At 49.8% G+C, this 20,000-nt stretch overlaps 2 protein-coding genes across 2 annotated transcripts in view; one reads left to right on the plus strand and one right to left on the minus strand.

Annotated features, from left to right (window-relative positions):
• The window catches only part of tp53bp2b (tumor protein p53 binding protein, 2b), a gene marked incomplete at its 3' end in the record, with an annotated part of 21,566 nt that extends 6,090 nt beyond the window's left edge, over positions 1–15,476 (plus strand). The window contains exons 2-18 of the mRNA XM_083932708.1: positions 2,383–2,530; positions 2,885–2,998; positions 5,485–5,549; positions 5,700–5,795; positions 6,202–6,379; positions 6,462–6,658; positions 7,624–7,788; positions 7,900–8,119; positions 8,196–8,315; positions 9,151–9,257; positions 9,335–9,722; positions 9,928–10,661; positions 11,139–11,276; positions 11,399–11,532; positions 12,298–12,464; positions 14,891–15,090; positions 15,435–15,476. Of these exons, the coding sequence (XP_083788834.1) occupies positions 2,383–2,530; positions 2,885–2,998; positions 5,485–5,549; positions 5,700–5,795; positions 6,202–6,379; positions 6,462–6,658; positions 7,624–7,788; positions 7,900–8,119; positions 8,196–8,315; positions 9,151–9,257; positions 9,335–9,722; positions 9,928–10,661; positions 11,139–11,276; positions 11,399–11,532; positions 12,298–12,464; positions 14,891–15,090; positions 15,435–15,476 (3,213 nt within the window). The remainder of the gene's footprint in view (positions 1–2,382; positions 2,531–2,884; positions 2,999–5,484; positions 5,550–5,699; positions 5,796–6,201; positions 6,380–6,461; positions 6,659–7,623; positions 7,789–7,899; positions 8,120–8,195; positions 8,316–9,150; positions 9,258–9,334; positions 9,723–9,927; positions 10,662–11,138; positions 11,277–11,398; positions 11,533–12,297; positions 12,465–14,890; positions 15,091–15,434) is intronic.
• A 4,312-nt stretch (positions 15,477–19,788) lies between these two features.
• The window catches only part of gtpbp2b (GTP binding protein 2b), a gene marked incomplete at its 5' end in the record, with an annotated part of 13,156 nt that continues 12,944 nt past the window's right edge, over positions 19,789–20,000 (minus strand). Inside the window, one exon of the mRNA XM_083932779.1 lies at positions 19,789–20,000. This exon is cut by the window's right edge and continues 51 nt beyond it. Coding sequence (XP_083788905.1) covers positions 19,851–20,000 — 150 coding nt within the window. The 3' untranslated portion in view covers positions 19,789–19,850.

Below are 20,000 nucleotides of genomic sequence, written 5' to 3' on the forward strand. Positions count from 1 at the left end.
TTATTTGTGGTGAAGCTGTTGTTCATTAACTCTCACGCAGCAGAAAAGCTGCTGTGGGATTAAAGTGACGCTGCGCTAATTCCTGACTGGATTAAGAGTTTAACGAGGTCTGCACACACACACACACACACACACACACACACACACACACACACACACACACACACACACACACACACACACACACACACACACACACACAGTCTAATGCATACACTGTAAACAACAGTTCACATGAAAATCATAAACAATAATAAACGTTTACGTAAAAACAAGACAACAAAATTAATTTTACCTCCATTTTTAACTGTTTAGTTCTTTTTGTGGTGGTTTTGCATCTATTTTTACTCATTTTGCATCTTTTTGTGCTGGTTTTGCATCTATTTTCACTTTCTTCAGTCTGTTCTCAGGACGTATCGAGGTTCTTTGGGCCCCTCGCTCACCCCCCCCCCCCCCCCCCCCCCCCGCCCTGTTGTCGTCCCGAGGGGCCGACAGCCTCTCGTCTCTCGTCTCTGATTGGCCGCTGCGTTTCCTCCGGTCGCACTCGTGTGTCGGTGACTGACGGCGTTGACCCACTTCATCTGCATGAACCTGAAGCACGGTAGCGGTGCTCCAGTTTCTCCCTCAGAGGCGAATGTAGGGCGGCTACCTCCTCTTCGTCTCTGAGGGTCTTGGGTTTGAAACACGATGCAGGTTCTGTCGGCCTCATCGGACCCTGGACCGCCAGCTCGCTCGCACCGGACCGCTTTATAAAGCGTGGAGCGGTCGCGCTGAGAGTCACTCCCTCGTTTACCTGGTTTAAGTATCTCAGGGTCTCAATCACGAGGGTAAACAGCAGCGATGCGTCCGTTGTGTCGGACCGCCGCGGTGAAACGTGAGCTGAGCCAGAAGATCGACTACACGCGATCTTCACTGAAAGAACGAGGCCGCGGATACAAGAGGCACAGAGTTCCCTCCGCAGGGTTTCAGGACTCAGAGACGACGCCCCCCCCCCCCCCCCCAAGTCAACGTTTACTCTCCTCACTTCCTGTTTCCCTTCTCGAGCCGATCACAGTCACTTCTCTCACCGACGACCGTTCACCGCGCTGAATCAGCCGAAATCAAGCCGACGAGGGCCGACCGTGCGTGACACAGAACCAGACGGGTCTTTCCGTTAGTTTGTCAGAGTTGGTGGATCTCGGTGTGGTGTGTCGGGGGCGTGGAGCTCAGACATCAGGAGGGCGCTGGTGTAGAGAGGGGCCGGCTGAGGCGGGTCATCTGATCAGGGTCTTTCTGGGCGTTAGAGGTTTTTATAGGGCACGTCCAGAGTCTGCGGGCTAGAGAACACCGGACCCGGAGCACGCCGGACCCGGAGCACGCCGGACCCAGAGCACGCTGGAGAGACCTCGGCGTCTGAAATACTGTGACGTGATAAATCTCCCATGAGCCACCTCTGCACACCATAACTCACGTCGAAGGTTCATTTCACTCTGCAGCTCTGAGTCGACTGTGACGGTCAAAGTGAATATTCCCTTTTTAAAAAAAGTCCCAAATACCCAGAACCCCCGCTGCTGTTTCACACGCTCGGCTGTTTGATGCCGACTCTGTGAACCCCATCCCACTTCTCTCTGTGATGTTTGACTTGATCTGCTGCCTCCAAACGAAATGGGAAGAAAGAACTTAATCCTACGAGCAGCTCCACGGAGAAACGCGTTCACGCAGCTCAGTAGCGTCCGATGAGCCTCAGAGCGCCGCGTGGCTCCGCACCAGCCTCCTAGGGATAAAGGAGGGCTGGGGAACGCTGCCTCTCTGCAGGCTGCAGGGCTGGGGATCGCTGCCTCTGTGCAGGCTGCAGGGCTGGGGAACGCTGCCTCTGTGCAGGCTGCAGGGCTGGGGAACGCTGCCTCTGTGCAGGGCTGGGGAACGCTGCCTCTGTGCAGGGCTGGGGAACGCTGCCTCTGTGCAGGGCTGGGGAACGCTGCCTCTGTGCAGGCTGCAGGGCTGGGGAACGCTGCCTCTGTGCAGGCTGCAGGGCTGGGGAACGCTGCCTCCGTGCAGGCTGCAGGGCTGGGGAACGCTGCCTCCGTGCAGGCCGTAGGGCTGGAGGCTGTGGGCTGTGGGAGGGGATCTGGCTCTGGGCCTGACACCCTGCTGGAGTAGCAGATGGCCCAGTGCATCATGGGAGTTATGTCCAAATATATCTATTAGAGTCTTAAATAAGCTTCCTCACAGGTGAAGAGTGCGTCACGTCCACGCTGCTGTTCGAGTCCATCTGCTTTTACATCGATTTGTGCAGAAACGGTTAAAGAACGGAGCCTTTGGAGCTGAAACGTCTCTGAACGACTTCGTTTTTGTCTGGAGACGTGAATTAAAGCCCGTCTCGTCTCGTCTGCTGTGTTTCAGATGTTCCTCACCGTGTACCTCAGCAACAGCGAGCAGCACTTCAGCGAGGTCCCCGTCACGCCGGAGACGCTGTGCAGGGACGTGGTGGAGCTCTGCAAGGAGCCGGGCGAGGCCGACTGCCACCTGGCCGAGCTGTGGAGAGGCTCCGGTGAGTTCTGTGACGCTGTGTCGGCACTTTTTCAGCGCGGTCGTCTGGAGACGTTTTTCTGATTTCACTGAAACAAACGTAAAAAACAGATTCATCAGAAAATCCTGAAACGCCGTCGTGTGATTACGGCGTTTTACGTAGGACCAAACGAAACTTTTCAGATTTTTAAAACAAATTAAAAATAAAACGTTTACATTTTCAAACAAAACCACATTTATTCAAACACAACATGCGAGCAGAGATCCTTTCACGGGTGGCGGCCGTTCATGTCCCACTTTTTGATCAATAAAATTAATAATTATAATAATAATAATAAAACTAAAAGTCTCTCCTCTCTGGTCCTTGGCCGATCAGAACACGTAGTCGGAGAGGGCGAGCGGATGCTGGAGGTGCTGCAGCGATGGGGGCAGCAGAGGGGGGAGGTCCGTTACCTCCTGCGTCACCAGAGGGATCCAGGACGGGAGTCCGGTAAGAGACACCTCCACACACAGGGGGGCTCCAAAGTCCTCCACCAGGAACAGGAGGGGGGACACGTCTGCTGGACTCAATGTTTCTAAGAACCTTTGGCTGTTTTAACTCTGCGGGTTCAGGTTTACAGTTGGCCTGGTCTGGTCTGGTCTGGTCTGGTCTGGTCCTATGTGGTCTGGTTTAATCTGGTCTGGTCTGTAGAGACTCAGAAACAGAAACTGCTTCGTTCTCAGTCGGCAGCCGGGAACTTTTACCAAGTGCTCGTCAGAGGATCTCCCTCTGGGTCCCGGTCTCCAGGAGAACCTGGGTCTCCAGCAGAACCCGGGTGCTGGGGGTGCGGCTGGCTGTCAGAGGGCCGCCGCAGTAATCCAGTTGTTTTTGTGGCGGTCCTGACGCGGGTCCAGGGACTCCAGTGACTCTAATCAGCTTAGGCCGAGTCTGCAGCTGCTGGACTCACGGGGGTTTTTCCAGGAATTGGGTTTTTTTCTGTTGTATGAACGAGGAAATCCCCTCATGAGCCTCACGTGTCCTTTATCCTTCACTTCCTGTCTCACTTCCTGTCTGTGCCTCTCTCTAAACCCCAAGGGCTTCTGGTTAAATCTTCTGTTGGTCCCCTTTAGTTGCTGTGATTGGTTGTAGGTCATGTTTAGTTGCTGTGATTGGTTGTAGGTCATGTTTAGTTGCTGTGATTGGTCGTTGGTCATGTTTAGTTGCTGTGATTGGTTGTAGGTCATGTTTAGTTGCTGTGATTGGTTGTAGGTCATGTTTAGTTGCTGTGATTGGTTGTAGGTCATGTTTAGTTGCTGTGATTGGTTGTAGGTCATGTTTAGTTGCTGTGATTGGTTGTAGGTCATGTTTAGTTGCTGTGATTGGTTGTAGGTCATGTTTAGTTGCTGTGATTGGTCGTAAGTCATGTTTAGTTGCTGTGATTGGTTGTAGGTCATGTTTAGTTGCTGTGATTGGTCGTAGGTCATGTTTAGTTGCTGTGATTGGTTGTAGGTCATGTTTAGTTGCTGTGATTGGTCGTAGGTCATGTTTAGTTGCTGTGATTGGTCGTAGGTCATGTTTAGTTGCTGTGATTGGTTGAAGGTCATGTTTAGTTGCTGTGATTGGTTGTTGGTCATGTTTAGTTGCTGTGATTGGTTGTAGGTCATGTTTAGTTGCTGTGATTGGTCGTAGGTCATGTTTAGTTGCTGTGATTGGTTGTAGGTCATGTTTAGTTGCTGTGATTGGTTGTAGGTCATGTTTAGTTGCTGTGATTGGTCGTTGGTCATGTTTAGTTGCTGTGATTGGTCGTAGGTCATGTTTAGTTGCTGTGATTGGTCGTTGGTCATGTTTAGTTGCTGTGATTGGTTGTAGGTCATGTTTAGTTGCTGTGATTGGTTGTTGGTCATGTTTAGTTGCTGTGATTGGTTGTAGGTCATGTTTAGTTGCTGTGATTGGTTGTAGGTCATGTTTAGTTGCTGTGATTGGTTGTAGGTCATGTTTAGTTGCTGTGATTGGTCGTAGGTCATGTTTAGTTGCTGTGATTGGTCGTAGGTCATGTTTAGTTGCTGTGATTGGTTGTAGGTCATGTTTAGTTGCTGTGATTGGTCGTAGGTCATGTTTAGTTGCTGTGATTGGTCGTAGGTCATGTTTAGTTGCTGTGATTGGTCGTTGGTCATGTTTAGTTGCTGTGATTGGTCGTAGGTCATGTTTAGTTGCTGTGATTGGTTGTTGGTCATGTTTAGTTGCTGTGATTGGTCGTTGGTCATGTTTAGTTGCTGTGATTGGTTGTAGGTCATGTTTAGTTGCTGTGATTGGTCGTAGGTCATGTTTAGTTGCTGTGATTGGTCGTAGGTCATGTTTAGTTGCTGTGATTGGTTGTAGGTCATGTTTAGTTGCTGTGATTGGTTGTAGGTCATGTTTAGTTGCTGTGATTGGTCGTAGGTCATGTTTAGTTGCTGTGATTGGTCGTAGGTCATGTTTAGTTGCTGTGATTGGTTGTTGGTCATGTTTAGTTGCTGTGATTGGTTGTAGGTCATGTTTAGTTGCTGTGATTGGTCGTTGGTCATGTTTAGTTGCTGTGATTGGTCGTAGGTCATGTTTAGTTGCTGTGATTGGTCGTAGGTCATGTTTAGTTGCTGTGATTGGTTGTTGGTCATGTTTAGTTGCTGTGATTGGTTGTAGGTCATGTTTAGTTGCTGTGATTGGTCGTAGGTCATGTTTAGTTGCTGTGATTGGTCGTAGGTCATGTTTAGTTGCTGTGATTGGTCGTAGGTCATGTTTAGTTGCTGTGATTGGTTGTTGGTCATGTTTAGTTGCTGTGATTGGTTGTTGGTCATGTTTAGTTGCTGTGATTGGTTGTAGGTCACGTTTAGTTGCTGTGATTGGTCGTTGGTCATGTTTAGTTGCTGTGATTGGTCGTAGGTCACGTTTAGTTGCTGTGATTGGTCGTAGCTCAAACGTTGCAGCATCACGGACACTGACGGTGTTTTCCTGTCCAGGTGGATCCAGAGCTGCAGATCAGAGGATGAAGAGGAACCAGGTGAAAACGTGTCTGGAGAACGGGGTGAGACGCTTTCACAGCAACAGAGTAGAGCTGCAAATGCTATTAATATATATATATATATATATATATATATATATATATATATATATATATATATTACTATATTAATCAACTATTAACTCTGTGTGTTCGTGTGCATGCGTGTGTCAGATCTCAGATCCTCTCCTGACGCTGAGCGACCTGCAGGATCTGGCGACTCGACAGCAGCAGCAGATCAACGCTCAGCAGCAGCTGTTAGCATCCAAAGTACGAAACACTCAACATGCTAATGATAAAGCTAAGGCTAATGATAATAATAATGATAATAATAATGATTATGCTAATGGTACTGCTAATGCTAATGATACTGCTAATAATAATGATGATGCTAATGATACTGCTAATGATGCTCTTAAGGCTAATGCTAATGATACTGCTAATAATAGTGATACTGCTAATGATACTGTTAAGGATAATGCTAATGATACAGCTAATGCTAATGATACTGCTAATGATACTGTTAAGGATAATGCTAATGATACAGCTAAGGCTAGGGGTAATGATAATGCTAATGCTAACAATACCGCAAATGCTAATGATACTGCTAATAATAATAATAGTGCTAATGCTAGTATTCGTGTGAAACATGCGTACTGACGGAGCGTGTTTGCAGGAGCAGCGTCTGCGGTTCCTGAAGCTGCAGGATCAGCGGCAGCAGCATCAGGAGACGTCTGAACAGGAGCGGCTGCAGCAGCTCAGAGAGAACGCTCAGAACCAGGAGGCCAAACTGAGGCGGGTCCGGGCCATCAGGGGGCAGGTGGAGCAGAAGCGCCTCAGCAACAGCAAACTGGGTCAGTGTGACGCACAGATTCAGCGACAGAAGGTCGTTCAGAGTGCTTTTTAAATACCTTTGCCCTCCTCTCTCTGTCCCAGTGGAGGAGATCGAGCAGATGACGGGTCTGTTCCAGCAGAAGCAGAGGGAGCTGCTGCTCGCCGTGTCGCGGGTGGAGGAGCTGAGCGACCAGCTGGAGGCGCTGAGGAGCAGCAGGCTGGAGCCTCCGCCTCCTCCTCACCATCATCACAGCAGCTCCTCCACAGCGGAGCTGGAGCGCCTCTACAAGGAGCTGCAGGTGGGACTTCATCTCCAAAATGGCCGACGGTTACTTTGGGTATTTAGAGGTTTAGTGATGCGTATCCACGGCAACTGTGAGCATTAATATAGACCAAATGAGCTTGTTTTGGGTGTTTTCTGAGTCAGTCTCAGGACTTCGACCCTCTCACAGTCGGTTTTCACTTCATCGCACTTCACTGGAACATTGTGGTCGTTGAAAAATGTCTGGTTGCACCTTAACAACAAAGCTAACGTTAGCTAGAGTCGTGTTCGTTACTCAGGGAAAGCCAGAACACTTCTTAAAGTTAAAAAAGTTTATTATAAAAACAGCAAAGACTCTCTGTGGGGTCAGAAACAACCGTCGTCCTCTCAGCCAAACTGCTGCTGCTGCGACCAACAAGGCAGAGAGAGCCAGAGCCCCCCCCCCCCTTTCACAGAGGCTTTATACTGCAGTAAAGTTCACTGGGTGGTTGTGATTGGTTCAGAGTGTTGCTGAGGCGGCCCCTGGTTCAGGCCTTAGAGCAGGGCCGCCCAGTGCCCCTGTGTCTCCCGCTCTAACACTCCTGAGTCTAACCACTTTCACACCTGTGAGCTTCAGCTGCTTAATAACGAGCTCATCATCAGACTCAGGTGTGTCGGAGCAGAGAGAAACTAAAACCTGCAGGACAGGGGCCCTCCAGGACCGCAATCCCCCCCCCCCCCTGCTTTAGACTGTCCATCGCTCCCAGACCGGCTCTCATTGGTTCACGAGTTGAATGTTCCGGCCCTGGTCACGCGGTTCAAGCAACATAACGTGACTAGAAGCAACGGAGCGTAAGGCCGTTGAAACTTTAATAATGTTTATTATCTTATAAATTAACTGGATTCAGACCTTATTGTTGCGTGAGGCTCAAAATGGCCGTCCCAACCAGCTAACGTGGACTTGTTAGCTTTGTTAGCAATGTTAGCTTCGTCCCTTCACGTCTGTTTGTCCTCGACCTCCAGCTGAGGAACAAGCTGAACCAGGATCAGAGCGGCCGGCTGCAGCAGCAGAGAGACAGCCTGAACAAGAGGAACCTGGAGGCGGCAGCGATGGACCGGCGTCTGGCCGAGCTCCGACAGCGGCTCTGGAAGAAGAAGGCGGCGCTGCAGCAGAAGGAGAACCCGCCGGTGAGCACACGCCAAACTAACCAGCTGGACTTTTTACATGTCGTGTCTGCAGAGATTCGCTTAAAGAACCCAGAGTATGAAGCGAACGCCGTCTTCCTTTCCTTCCTCCAGGTGGCGTCAGACGGCGCGGCGCCTCAGCACGGCGCAGGCTCCAGAGTGGCGGCAGTGGGGCCGTACATCCAGTCGTCCTCCACGACGAGCTCTCAGGGGCCTTCGGTGCCGCCCCGCAACGAGGTTCTGGTGAAGCCGGCGTACCCGGACGGCACCGCCACCTTGCCCATGCCAGACTCGTCCCTGAAGCCGCCGCCCAGACCGGTCAAACCCGCCTCAGGTGAGGAGCCGGAAGGTTCTCTGAACGTTGGTTGAAAGGGAGGACGCACGTGAACTCAGCGTGTTTCTCTGCTCAGGTTTCACCTCCTCAAAAATCACCAAACTCTCCGACTGGAGCAGCTCGTTCGAGTCCGGTGGAGGTTACAGCCACGCCTCCACGCTGCCGCGCATGTCCAGCCTCAGCGGCCACAACTCAGGTCAGTGCGACCCAGAGAAGAACAGTCACCCCGGTGCGGTACTTAAGTCTCAATCTGAGGTACGTTACTGGAGTATTTCCATGTTCTGATACCTGCGTACAGAGGAGATGTTGTGCTACCAGTATTTTATCGTTCGACAGCTTTAGTTTTTATTCAGACGACAGTTTCTCAGGATCTTCCCGTCCGGTGAAAACCACGTATCTGCAGATGAGCTGGTGTTGAATGTTTGTGACGAACTGAAGGAGGAAGTGTTTCTTCACGTGTTCAGAAAATTCTCCTTCTTTCAGCTTAATAAAGTTTTTTTCCCAAAGTCGAGACCAAAAGTCGTAGTATTTCAGACTAAAAGTCGTAGTATTTCAGACTAAAAGTCGTAGTATTTCAGAATAAAAGTTGTGGTATTTCAGAATAAAAGTCATGGTATTTCAGAATAAAAGTCGTAGTATCAAGACCAAACGTTTCCTGCGGTACAGGATCTAAGTTCTTCTTCTACAGCTGGTCAGAGCAGATTTCATCATGATGTTGTTTCCAGCGGCGTCTGTTTTGTCGGTGCGTTCAACGACACTATTGATTCAACGAATGACTTCCTGTATGTGAGTTTTAAAGACAATTAAGACAATTATGTTTTTCTGTTTTCTGAAATGTTATGCTTAAATATGAATATGAGGCAGTAGCTAATGCTAATGCTAACGTTTGCTGAGTTTAGGAGAAATCTTCACAAACGGACAAAGTGAAGTCGAATAACTGTTTTTTCGTTCGAGTGTTAAGGACGACCATAAAACTCCGCTCAGTTGAAGCGTTGCTGTTGATAATGACGCCCCTCTGATCCCTCTCGTAGGCGCTAAGACCCTCACAGAACAGAAGGCGTTCTCTGGGTCGGACATCCCGCCCCCCGTCCCCTCACGGACCAATCACATCACAGAGAACCTGCTCAGGGACAATCAGGTACCAACAGACTCTCACTTCCTGTGTTTTTGGCTCCTTCCACCTCTGACCACCTGCATGTGATGTTTCACCTTTAGGCTTCTGGTAAAGGTCTGCCCAAGATGGCGGCGCCACCTCCGGTTCCCAGTAAGCCCAAACCGTTCTGCTCGTCTGGCCCGCCAACCTTCTCCAAGCCCCCCTACAGCACCGGGACCTTCCCCGGCAAGGTGCGTCCGGTGGGGGGCCACCTCAGGGCCCCGGGGGTCCTCTCCAGCCACAGCCACACACTCCCTCTGCCCAACAAGCAGGAGAGTCCCCCGGCGGCCGCCGTACGTCCGTACACCCCCGACCTCTCGGAGGCTCCGCCCCCCGTGCTGCAGAAGCCTCAGACCGTGGCGGCCTCGTCCATCTACTCCATGTACACCCAGCAGGGGAAGGGCTACCAGCCGGGCGGCCAGGGCACCCTGCCCCGCAGCCAGCCCAGAGGTAACGCACCGCCACCGCCACGGCCACCACCACGGTTACTGTTACGACTCCTGTTACTCTGACTGTTTATGTCCCATGTCCCACTGGTCCACCACGTCCCCTGAGAATCGGACCTGTGGTTTTTCTGTAATGCTGCCGACAGACGGACGAACAAATCGAGCCGTGGTATCAAATATTTAATAACTGTCACGTCTCCTCCTCACAGTTTATGGGAAACCCGTGCTCGCAGCCTGCGGCGGGCAGCAGCCTGTCGCCTCAGACGTCACGACCTCTGGGTGCTGTGTGTCCGACGGGAGCGAGGTCGATGGCGGCGAAGGCGTCGGAACAGAGGCGGCAGAACGCGGCGGACCCCCGCGACCGCTCAGCCCCACCAAGCTCCTCCCCTTCCTGTCCAACCCTCACAGGAACCCCAGCGACGCCGACCTGGAGGCCCTGCGGCGCCGGCTGCACCACGCCCCCCGGCCCCTGAAGAAACGCAGCTCCATCACGGAGCCCGAGGGCCCGACGGGTCCCAACATCCAGAAGCTGCTCTACCAGAAAACCACTCTGGCCGCCATGGAAACCATCCCCATGGAGACGGTCGGTCCAGCCGGGTTGTGCGTTCAGCCTCACGAGGACGGGAGGGGCGGCGCCGTGATGTCCGGGGGCGACGACAACGAGCTGCTCGATGAGAACAGCCCGGAGGACAGCCTGACCCCGCCCCCTCTGCCGCCGCGCTCCCCCATCCCTGACCCCGCCTCCTGCTGCTCTCTGCCCCCCCCGCCAGAGGAGGAAGAGGAGGACGTGTGTCCGTCCGCCTCCGTCCCCCAAGACTTCTTCGCCGATGAGTTCCCCCCCTACCCGCCCCCTCCTTACCCGACCTTTGGCGAGGGGGATCAGGGAGAGGACGCCCACGAACTGCAGCCGCCGGAGGTCACAGGACAGGTCACGGTGCCCCCGGTGAGTGTTGACTCGTTTAACATGGAGGTCTATGGGGATTGGTTCATTTAACATGGAGGTCTATGGGGATTGGTTCATTTAACATGGAGGTCTATGGGGATTGGTTCATTAACATGGAGGTCTATGGGGACTGGTTCATTCTAACATGGAGGTCTATGGGGATTGGTTCATTCTAACATGGAGGTCTATGGGGACTGGTTCATTCTAACATGGAGGTCTATGGGGATTGGTTCAGTTTAACATGGAGGTCTATGGGGACTGGTTCAGTTTAACATGGAGGTCTATGGGGATTGGTTCACTTTAACATGGAGGTCTATGGGGACTGGTTCTAACATGGAGGTCTTGATGAAGCATCTACGCGCTTCTCTCCGTGTGTGACGTTGCGGAGGACGTATTTTCTGGTTGATGAGTTGACGCGTTGCTTCTTAAAGGGTCACTTCACCTCAACGATTAAAGAAAAGCTTCATTTCCTGTCAGGGTAAAAGGTCGATCCTCCGCAAAGCCGGCTCGGAGCGGATCGACCACAGCATGCGGGTCAAGTTCAACCCTCTGGCGCTGCTGCTGGACTCGTCTCTGGAGGGCGAGTACGACCTCGTCCAGAGGGTCATCTACGACGTGAGTCACACGCCGTCCTCATTTTTAAACATCAGAGACGTTTAAGTTATTTCTCTTTTTATTTCACATTTCTTTATTTTGTACTGACGTAAATGGCCTTTCGTACGCACGCCGTCCTGTAGGTGGACGACCCCAGCACGCCCAACGACGAGGGCATCACGGCGCTGCACAACGCCGTCTGCGCCGGTCACACAGAGATCGTCAAGTTCCTGGTTCAGTACGGCGTCAACGCAAACGCCGCCGACAGCGACGGCTGGTGAGTTCGAACACGACGGCACAACAACATCGATGCTGTTTCCTTGTTTACTTGTTTACTTGTTGATTAAAGACGGGACGGCGCTGCACACGTCTATATTTCTCTTTTTCTGTGCAGTAATTGAATCTTTCTGCTCATTTGTCATAAACAAACATGTTTGATCTGAAACTTTGAACTCTCTGTGAGTTTGATTTTTCCTCTCACATCTACCTCACACCCCGTATGTTTCACTTCCTGTATTTATTTACTAAGAGTTTGTTGTTTTTCTTATTATGTATGGTTTTAAACCTCACTTGTGTTTTTTAAACTGCTGGAAACTCAATTTCCTTGCGAAGTTTGTCCCAAAGGATCAAAAAAGAGAAGTTTAAGTGATGAGTGCAGGGAAATATGACGGATTTAGGTCATTTCATATCTGCAGAGCAACATCCAGAAAACCACGATCCAGTCTGTAAGAGATGCACGTTAATGAACAACGATGACAACACATCACTGTAAAAGTGCGGATTACAGCAAAGATGCTCATTTGCATCTTCTTCCTCTTCCTCTTCCTCTTCTTCTGCTTCTGCTTCTTCATCTTTATGAATCTATCACGATCTATAACGCAGGTGATGTTAAGCACAATAACCTGTGTTTGCTCAAAACCAAAACTTCAACTTCAAACGTTTCACATCAGACGACGTTCTCTGAAAAGTTTGACTGAATGAAACCCTGGAGGTGACGCGGATGTCTGGGTCTGAACGCTTCTTTTGAACCCTTCTCCTCCAGGACCCCCCTCCACTGCGCCGCCTCCTGCAACAACGTTCAGGTCTGTAAGTTCCTGGTGGAGTCGGGGGCGGCAGTGTTCGCCACCACGTACAGCGACCTGCAGACGGCCGCCGACAAATGTGAGGAGATGGAGGACGGCTACGCCCAGTGCTCCCAGTTCCTCTACGGTGAGACAACAGGGCGGGTATCTAACGCGCAACAGTGAACAGAACCTCCACAGGGAGGCTGGGGGGTCCCTGGTTGGGTTCTGGGACCCTTTGGTAGGTTCAAGTAGTCAATGGGGTGATAAACCATTTGAGGCTGATTTTGGATCAAGGAGGCCCCAGAGTCCAGTTGGGTCCAAAGTGAACTCTGTAAGACTTAAAGAGGTTCCAGGGTTTTTAAAGGAGGTCAGCATCCGTGAGGAACTCGGAGTAGAGCCGCTGCTCCTTTGTGTTGAAAGGAGCCAGTTGAGGTGGTTCAGGATCATCTGGTCTGGATGAACCCTGGGCGCCTCCCTAGGGAGGTGTTCCAGGCACGTCCAGCTGGGAGGAGGCCTCGGGGAAGACCCAGGACCAGGTGGAGAGATTAGATCTCCACACTGGCCTGGGAACGCCTCAGGATCCCCCAGTTAGAGCTGCTTAATGTGGCCCGGGAAAGGGAAGTTTGGGGTCCCTGCTGGAGCTGCTGCCCCTGAGACCTGATCCAGGATCAGAGGCTGGAGCTGCTGCCCCTGAGACCTGATCCAGGACCAGAGGCTGGAGCTGCTGCTCCTGAGACCTGATCCAGGACCAGAGGCTGGAGCTGCTGCCCCTGAGACCTGATCCAGGATCAGAGGCTGGAGCTGCTGCCCCTGAGACCTGATCCAGGACCAGAGGCTGGAGCTGCTGCCCCTGAGACCTGATCCAGGATAACTGGGTGAAGATGAGCTGATGAGGTCTTTGTGGGAGTTTTAAGGGAGGATGTAGAAACTCCAGGGTTCTTTAAGATGGTTCATTGGGCTTTAAGTGGATTTTTGGGTTAAATGGGTCCAAAGAGTTTGAGAAGGTTATAGAGCAAACAAGGAAGTTCTAAGGATTTGTGAGGAGGTTTTTGTTGAACCCCTGAACTCTGTAAGACTTAAAGAGGTTCCAGGCTGATTGTCTGAGGTGGGTTTGGGGGGTCTTTGTGGGAGTTTTAAGGTAGTATGCGGAAAATTCAGGGTTTTTTAAGCGTTTATTGGGCTTTAAGTGGATTTTAGGGTGGGCCTGATTGGGGTTTAGGACCCTTTGGTAGGTTCAAGTAGTCAGTCAGGTGATGAACCATTTGAGGCTGATTGTGGGTGTTCTTGGAGGAGGTCAGGAAGACCACGAGGAGGCTCCAGAGTCCAGTTGGGTCTAAAGTGAGTTCTGTAAGACTGAAAGAGGTTCCAGGGTGATGAAAGGAGTTCAGTTGGGTTTGGGGGGTCTTTGTGGGAGTTTTAAGGGAGGATGAGGAAAATCCAGGGTTCTTTAATACGGTTTATTGGGCTTTAAGTGGATTTTAGGGTGGTCCCTGATTGGGGTTTAGGACCCTTTGGTAGGTTCAAGTAGTCAGTCAGGTGATGAACCATCATTTGAGGCTGATTGTGGATGTCCTCGGAGGAGTTCAGGAAGACCACGAGGAGGCTCCAGAGTCCAGTTGGGTCCAAAGTGAGTTCTGTAAGACTTAAAGAGGTTCCAGGGTTTTTAAAGGAGGTCAGTGATGTCTGAGGTGGTTTTGGGGGGTCTGTGGGAGTTTTAAGGGACTATGCAGATAATCTAGAAGTCTTTAAGGTGGTCCATAGGGTCTTGAGTCGGTTTGAGGAGGGTCTTTAGGGAAGATAACTAGTTTCAGAAGACTTTAGGCCACGAGGAGGTCTGAGGGTTTGTGACGAGGTTGGTTTTTGGGATGTTCAAGGATTCAGATTCAGGACCCTCGATTTGAGGACCACGTGAGGAGGTGTTTGGGGATGTGTGATGCGGTTAAATGGTCTTTTAGCAGGTCCAAGGCGTCCATGGAGGTTCCTTCCATTCTAAGAGTTAATGAAAGGACTTTAAGGTGGTTTTAGAGTCCACAAGGAAGTCCTGAGGGTCTGTGAGGAGGTTGGTTTTTGGGTGTTCAGTGGTTCAGTGGACGGTCTTTCAGCAGGTCTGAGCTGTAAAAGGAGGTTCAGTGAGGTAAGAGGACTCACGGAGTCAGAGAGAGTCCACAACAAGGTCCGTGAGGAGGTTTCAAAAGGCTTCTTCCAAAGTCTTCCCATGATCTGAAGACGTTTCAGGGACTTTGAGGATGGTTTTCTGGGGCCTAGAGGGACATTTGGGGAACACTTGAGGTGGTTTCAAGAACCATGGATGAGGTCTAAGCTGTTCCATTGACTCCGCGTACACTTTAAGAGTCTCTGAGGGAGTTTCATCGTCCTTACGGAGGTTTAAGAGTCTGTCAGGGCAGAGTCCGGGTCCTTCAAGGAGGTTTTAGGGTCCCTCAAGAAGCTCTAATGAGGTCGACGTAAAGGTTTCAGGGATCATGGAGCTCCTGTGGTCCCTGGGGGGGTTTCAGGGTCTAAGTTTGATCTACGACCTGTCGTCTGTAAGTGGTTCTCCCTGGGTGTGTGTAGGCGTCCAGGAGAAGATGGGCGTGATGAACCGCGGCGTGGTGTACGCCCTGTGGGACTACGAGCCTCAGGGGGACGACGAGCTGGGCTTCGTGGAGGGCGACTGCATGACGGTGCTGCGGCGGGACGACGAGGTGGAGACGGAGTGGTGGTGGGCGAGATGTGGCGACCGCGAGGGCTACATCCCCCGAAACCTGCTGGGGGTGAGTTCACCTGTGAGACCAGGAGCAGACGCTGGCAACGGGGCGCAGACGTGCGTGGGTTCAAGTCCTTTAACAGTTAAAACAGTGGAAGCAAAGAAGTTCAGTCAAGACTTTAGTTCTTCTTCTTCTTCTTCTTCTTCTTCTTCTGTGTTAAATCTTAGCGTCACTGATTTCTTTGAAAAGTGACTAATTTCCGCTTCCTCGTCCACTGGGGGAATTGAACCGCCGACCCTGCCGCCGTCACTCTGCCGTGTCTCCCAGTTAAATCTGCTGTAATCAGGTTTAAGAGTCTTACGTACGAAGCCTCAGTGTTTTAATGAGAAACTTTCCCGTTTGATTCCCAGCTGTATCTGAGGATCAGGCCGCGGCAGAGGAGCCTGGCGTGACCCGCGGCGGAGGAGCCTGGCGTGACCCGCGGCGGAGGAGCCTGGCGTGACCCGCGGCGGACGGACCCGTCACGGGACCGAGCGCCGTGACACGGGCGCCTTTTCAGCCGCAGCACAACAGACGACTTTCATCAGCAGATCTCTGACTTTCACCAACGACTCAGAAACAAAAGGTGAAGATTATTCTGGTTCAACTCAAACGTCCTGAAGGTCGGAATCGAACCTGTGACCTTTGGACCACGAGGCCACTTCTCTTTACTTTTGTTCTCATGGTTAAAACATTTCTAAGGTTCCTTGATTCTGTCACAGCAGCCGTTTGAGTCATGACTGTGGCGTCGTACGGAGCCCGTGGACCTGAAAACAACAACTTACGTGACTCTACGAACAAGTTGCGACTCGTGCGAACAAGTTAGTGACTTGTGCGAACAAGTTAGTGACTTGTGCGAACAAGTTAGTGACTTGTGCGAACAAGTTAGTGACTTGTGCGACAAGTTAGTGACTTGTGCGAACAAGTTAGTGACTTGTGCGAACAAGTTAGTGACTTGTGCGACAAGTTAGTGACTTGTGCGAACAAGTTAGTGACTTGTGCGAACAAGTTAGTGACTTGTGCGACAAGTTAGTGACTTGTGCGAACAAGTTAGTGACTTGTGCGACAAGTTAGTGACTTGTGCGAACAAGTTGGCGACTTGTGCGAACAAGTTGCGACTTGTGCGAACAAGTTAGAGACTTGCGAACAAGTTAGTGACTCGTGCGAACAAGTTGCGACTTGTGCGAACAAGTTGCGACTTGTGTGAACAAGTTAGAGACTTGCGAACAAGTTAGTGACTTGTGCGAACAAGTTAGTGACTTGCGAACAAGTTAGTGACTTGTGCGAACAAGTTAGTGACTTGTGCGACAAGTTAGTGACTTGTGCGAACAAGTTAGTGACTTGTGCGACAAGTTAGTGACTTGTGCGAACAAGTTGGCGACTTGTGCGAACAAGTTGGCGACTTGTGCGAACAAGTTGCGACTTGTGCGAACAAGTTAGAGACTTGCGAACAAGTTAGTGACTCGTGCGAACAAGTTGCGACTTGTGCGAACAAGTTAGAGACTTGCGAACAAGTTAGAGACTTGCGAACAAGTTAGTGACTTGTGCGAACAAGTTGCGACTCGTGAGAACAAGATTAAAAGGTTTGTGTCGTACAGATTTTCATCCTTTTTATTTATTTTTAGTTGTTTTGTGTCGGTTTCTTCTGTTATGTGCGTTTTTGCAGGTTTGATGACACGGACTCGGACTCGTGTGAAGTTAGTTTGAGGTTGACGTTTAAATGTTGCGTCACACTCGGGAGGAACCCGGTTTGATTTCCGTCCTTGTGTCGTTTTTTACAGATTAACATTTAAGTTTCAAACAGACTTTGTTTCATGTTTCATTGAATCACAAACTCCTGAAATGTGAATGAAACTTTTTTGTTATTATTACATTTTTCAAAATAAAAGCCCACATCAGCTGAAGTCAGCTCCAAAAACGTGTCGCTTTCACTTTAATTTTGTGTTTTTTAATAAACTCTGGCTTCACTCTCTACGCTGATGACGCTTTGTTGTGTGTAGGGACTCTTCTCGCGCGCGCGCGCGCGCGTGTGTGTGTGTGTGTGTGTGTGTGTGTGTGTGTGTGTGTGTGTGTGTGTGTGTGTGTGTGTGTGTGTGTGTGTGTGTGTGTGTGTGTGTGTGTGTGTGTGTGTGTGTGTGTGTGTGTGTGTGTGTGTGTGTGTGTGTGTGTGTGTGTGTGTGTGTGTGTGTGTGTGTGTGTGTGTGTGTGTGTGTAGGGACTCTTCTCCTGCTGCTGCAGAGGTTTGCTGTTATTTTCAGCAGCATTAGTGGTTAAAAAAGACCTTTGAATGCCTTCACCGTGCTGCCCCGAGCTAACCACTGTTAGCCACGTCCGGCTGTTAGCATCTCTCCTGGATTTCTACCTTAATAGTTGTTACAGAACAAAAACTATCCCCGTGTTTTATTGGATGTGTTTTTCCTGCTGAAGAAAGACCCTGGGTCCATTTCCTCCAAGTCTGATGTAACACCCTTTCAAAATACTACTTCCTGCTCCGTCGAACTAAACAAACATCGACCTGTGAACGTTTTACGATCTCTTGTTTCTTCAGTGAGACGCTTTTTCATCGACAGCAAAGACAAAAAGCAACAGAAGGGAAATGTTTCAGCTTCTTTATTGGTTCAGGGACAAAGTCGGGAAACAAACGGAGGAATCCGCTCGTCGTCGCGGAGCCGAGTCGACGCTCGCGTGCAGACGCTGCACAGGAGCCGTGCAGAGAACATTCCACATGATTTAGCTTCACTATTGCACAGAACCCCAGAAAATAACAAAAAAAACCACTGGAAATGTTATTATTATGTTATTTTACACTTGTATCCGGTGTCACAGAGTTACTCAGAGCATGCTGGAGCTGGAGTCACAGAGTCCGAACACGTGAAGAAGAAGAACCTCAGATATTCTTCATTCACTCAGAAACAGATTTAAGGGTCAGAGACGCAGCGACGCAGCGACGCAGCAGCGACGAAGCAGCGACGCAGCAGCGACGCAGCAGCGACGACGCAGCGACGCAGCAGCGGCAGCGACGCAGCAGCGACGCAGCAGCGACGCAGCAGCGACGCAGCAGCGACGCAGCGATGCCGGACGGTGGAAGTCTGAGTGTTTTTTCACGTCACTCAGTTTTTCTTGATCTTCAGAAACAAACTTTAATATAAAAAATTTCACATTTAAAGATTATTTTATGAGACAAAAACATTTTTTACATCATGTTACGGTGAAAAAGCGACGGTTTCACGTCTGTTCTGATATTTAACGCGTTCTTTGATTCAAACCATAAATAAATAAATAGTGACTTAGAGACTTTAATTAATTTTAGCACAAAATGAACCAAAGGATCCAAATGAGCTGAAAACGTTTGAAACTAAAGAAAATCATCATCAACAGATCATTTCATGTAGTTTTGACGACGTTTATCATTTCTACAGGAGCCCTAAAGGGTCAGAAAGGCAAACACTTTATTTCCTCTGTTTTATAAAAATAATCACAAAAACAGGAATTTTATCACGAAAAACAGGAAATTAATCATGAAAAAACTTGAAAATTATCACGAAAAAACTTGAAAATAATCACAAAAAAACTTGAAAATTATCACGAAAAAACTTGAAAATAATCACAAAAAAACTTGAAAATTATCGCGAAAAAACAGGAAAATCATCGCGAAAAAACTGGAAAATAATCCCGAAAAAACAGGAAAATTATCGCGAAAAAACAGGAAAATCATCGCGAAAAAACAGGAAAATCATCGCGAAAAAACAGGAAAATTATCACAAAAAAACTGAAAATTATCGCGAAAAAAGGACGAAAAACCAGGAGAATGATGTGACCTGCATCGTGTGTCTGTCTTCCTTGATGCAAACATAAGCACTGATCACACACGCGTCACACCCTCGACAGCAAAAACAGGAAATGACCTCGTTATCTCGGGAAAATGCAGGAAATCAAACGTGTGTGACGTCGACCCTTCAGGGCTTCCGTACGTCTCCGGTTCATTTTTGATGATTTTGATTCTAAATGTTTAAAAATTAATATTTAAAGTGATGTTTTAATGAATTCAGACGTTTCTGTGGATCTCGTTTCATGTCGACACGAATCCGATCAAAGACGATCGATTACATTTATTTATTTATTTATTTATTTATTTACATCGTTTTAATCCGGTTTCACGTGTTTTTACGTTTCTGTTTAAACGTTTTCATCTTTTGTTCGCAGCAGATTTTGAAACAACATGAATTTAACTTCACTTTGTTTTATTAATATTATATTTGAACACATCAGATGAAAGTCGAGCTGCTTCTGAATCTTTGTTTTTAAGGCGAATGATTCACGGATTCATCGACGACGAACGTAAAAACAACAACAGTCGTATCAAACATTCAAAATGTTCAGACGCACGTTTCCATCTGTAGCTGACTCTGGGTCAGACGCCCCGCGGCGTGCGCAGCAGCGGGGGATGAGTTTGTGATGGAAGCGCGGCAGATAATCCTCCTCTCCGCAGGTTCGAGTCTGTGGCGTGCGGACGAGACGACGCTCCTCAGGTCAAAGATCTCCTCGCTCTGAAAACCTTCCTCCTCAAATCCTCCAGAACTTAATCCGGCACGCGGAGACGGAATCAAACCGCAGATTAAGGGTCCGCCGCGGTCAGCCGGCTTTGACTGACGACACGAACGCGTGCGAGGAGGAGGATGAAGACGATGAAGACGCTCTGACAGCACGGCGGGCGCGGGACGACCACAGAAGTGTAGATCCGGGACTGGAGGATTAATACGCCGGCGCGTGGCGGTCGGAGTCCGTCTCTAATGGTCCTGCAGGTTCAGGTTCTGGTCCTGGTTCTTGTTCGGGTGGTGGTTCTGGGAGGGGGGCAGCAGGCGGGCGACGTGGCCGATGCCTTTGGTGACGCCCTCCCTGAACAGCAGCTTGGCGCCCAGACGCAGGTACTCCGGGTG

Source organism: Echiichthys vipera (genome assembly GCF_963691815.1).
Source record: "Echiichthys vipera genome assembly, chromosome: 2".
Lineage (NCBI taxonomy): Eukaryota > Metazoa > Chordata > Actinopteri > Perciformes > Trachinidae > Echiichthys > Echiichthys vipera.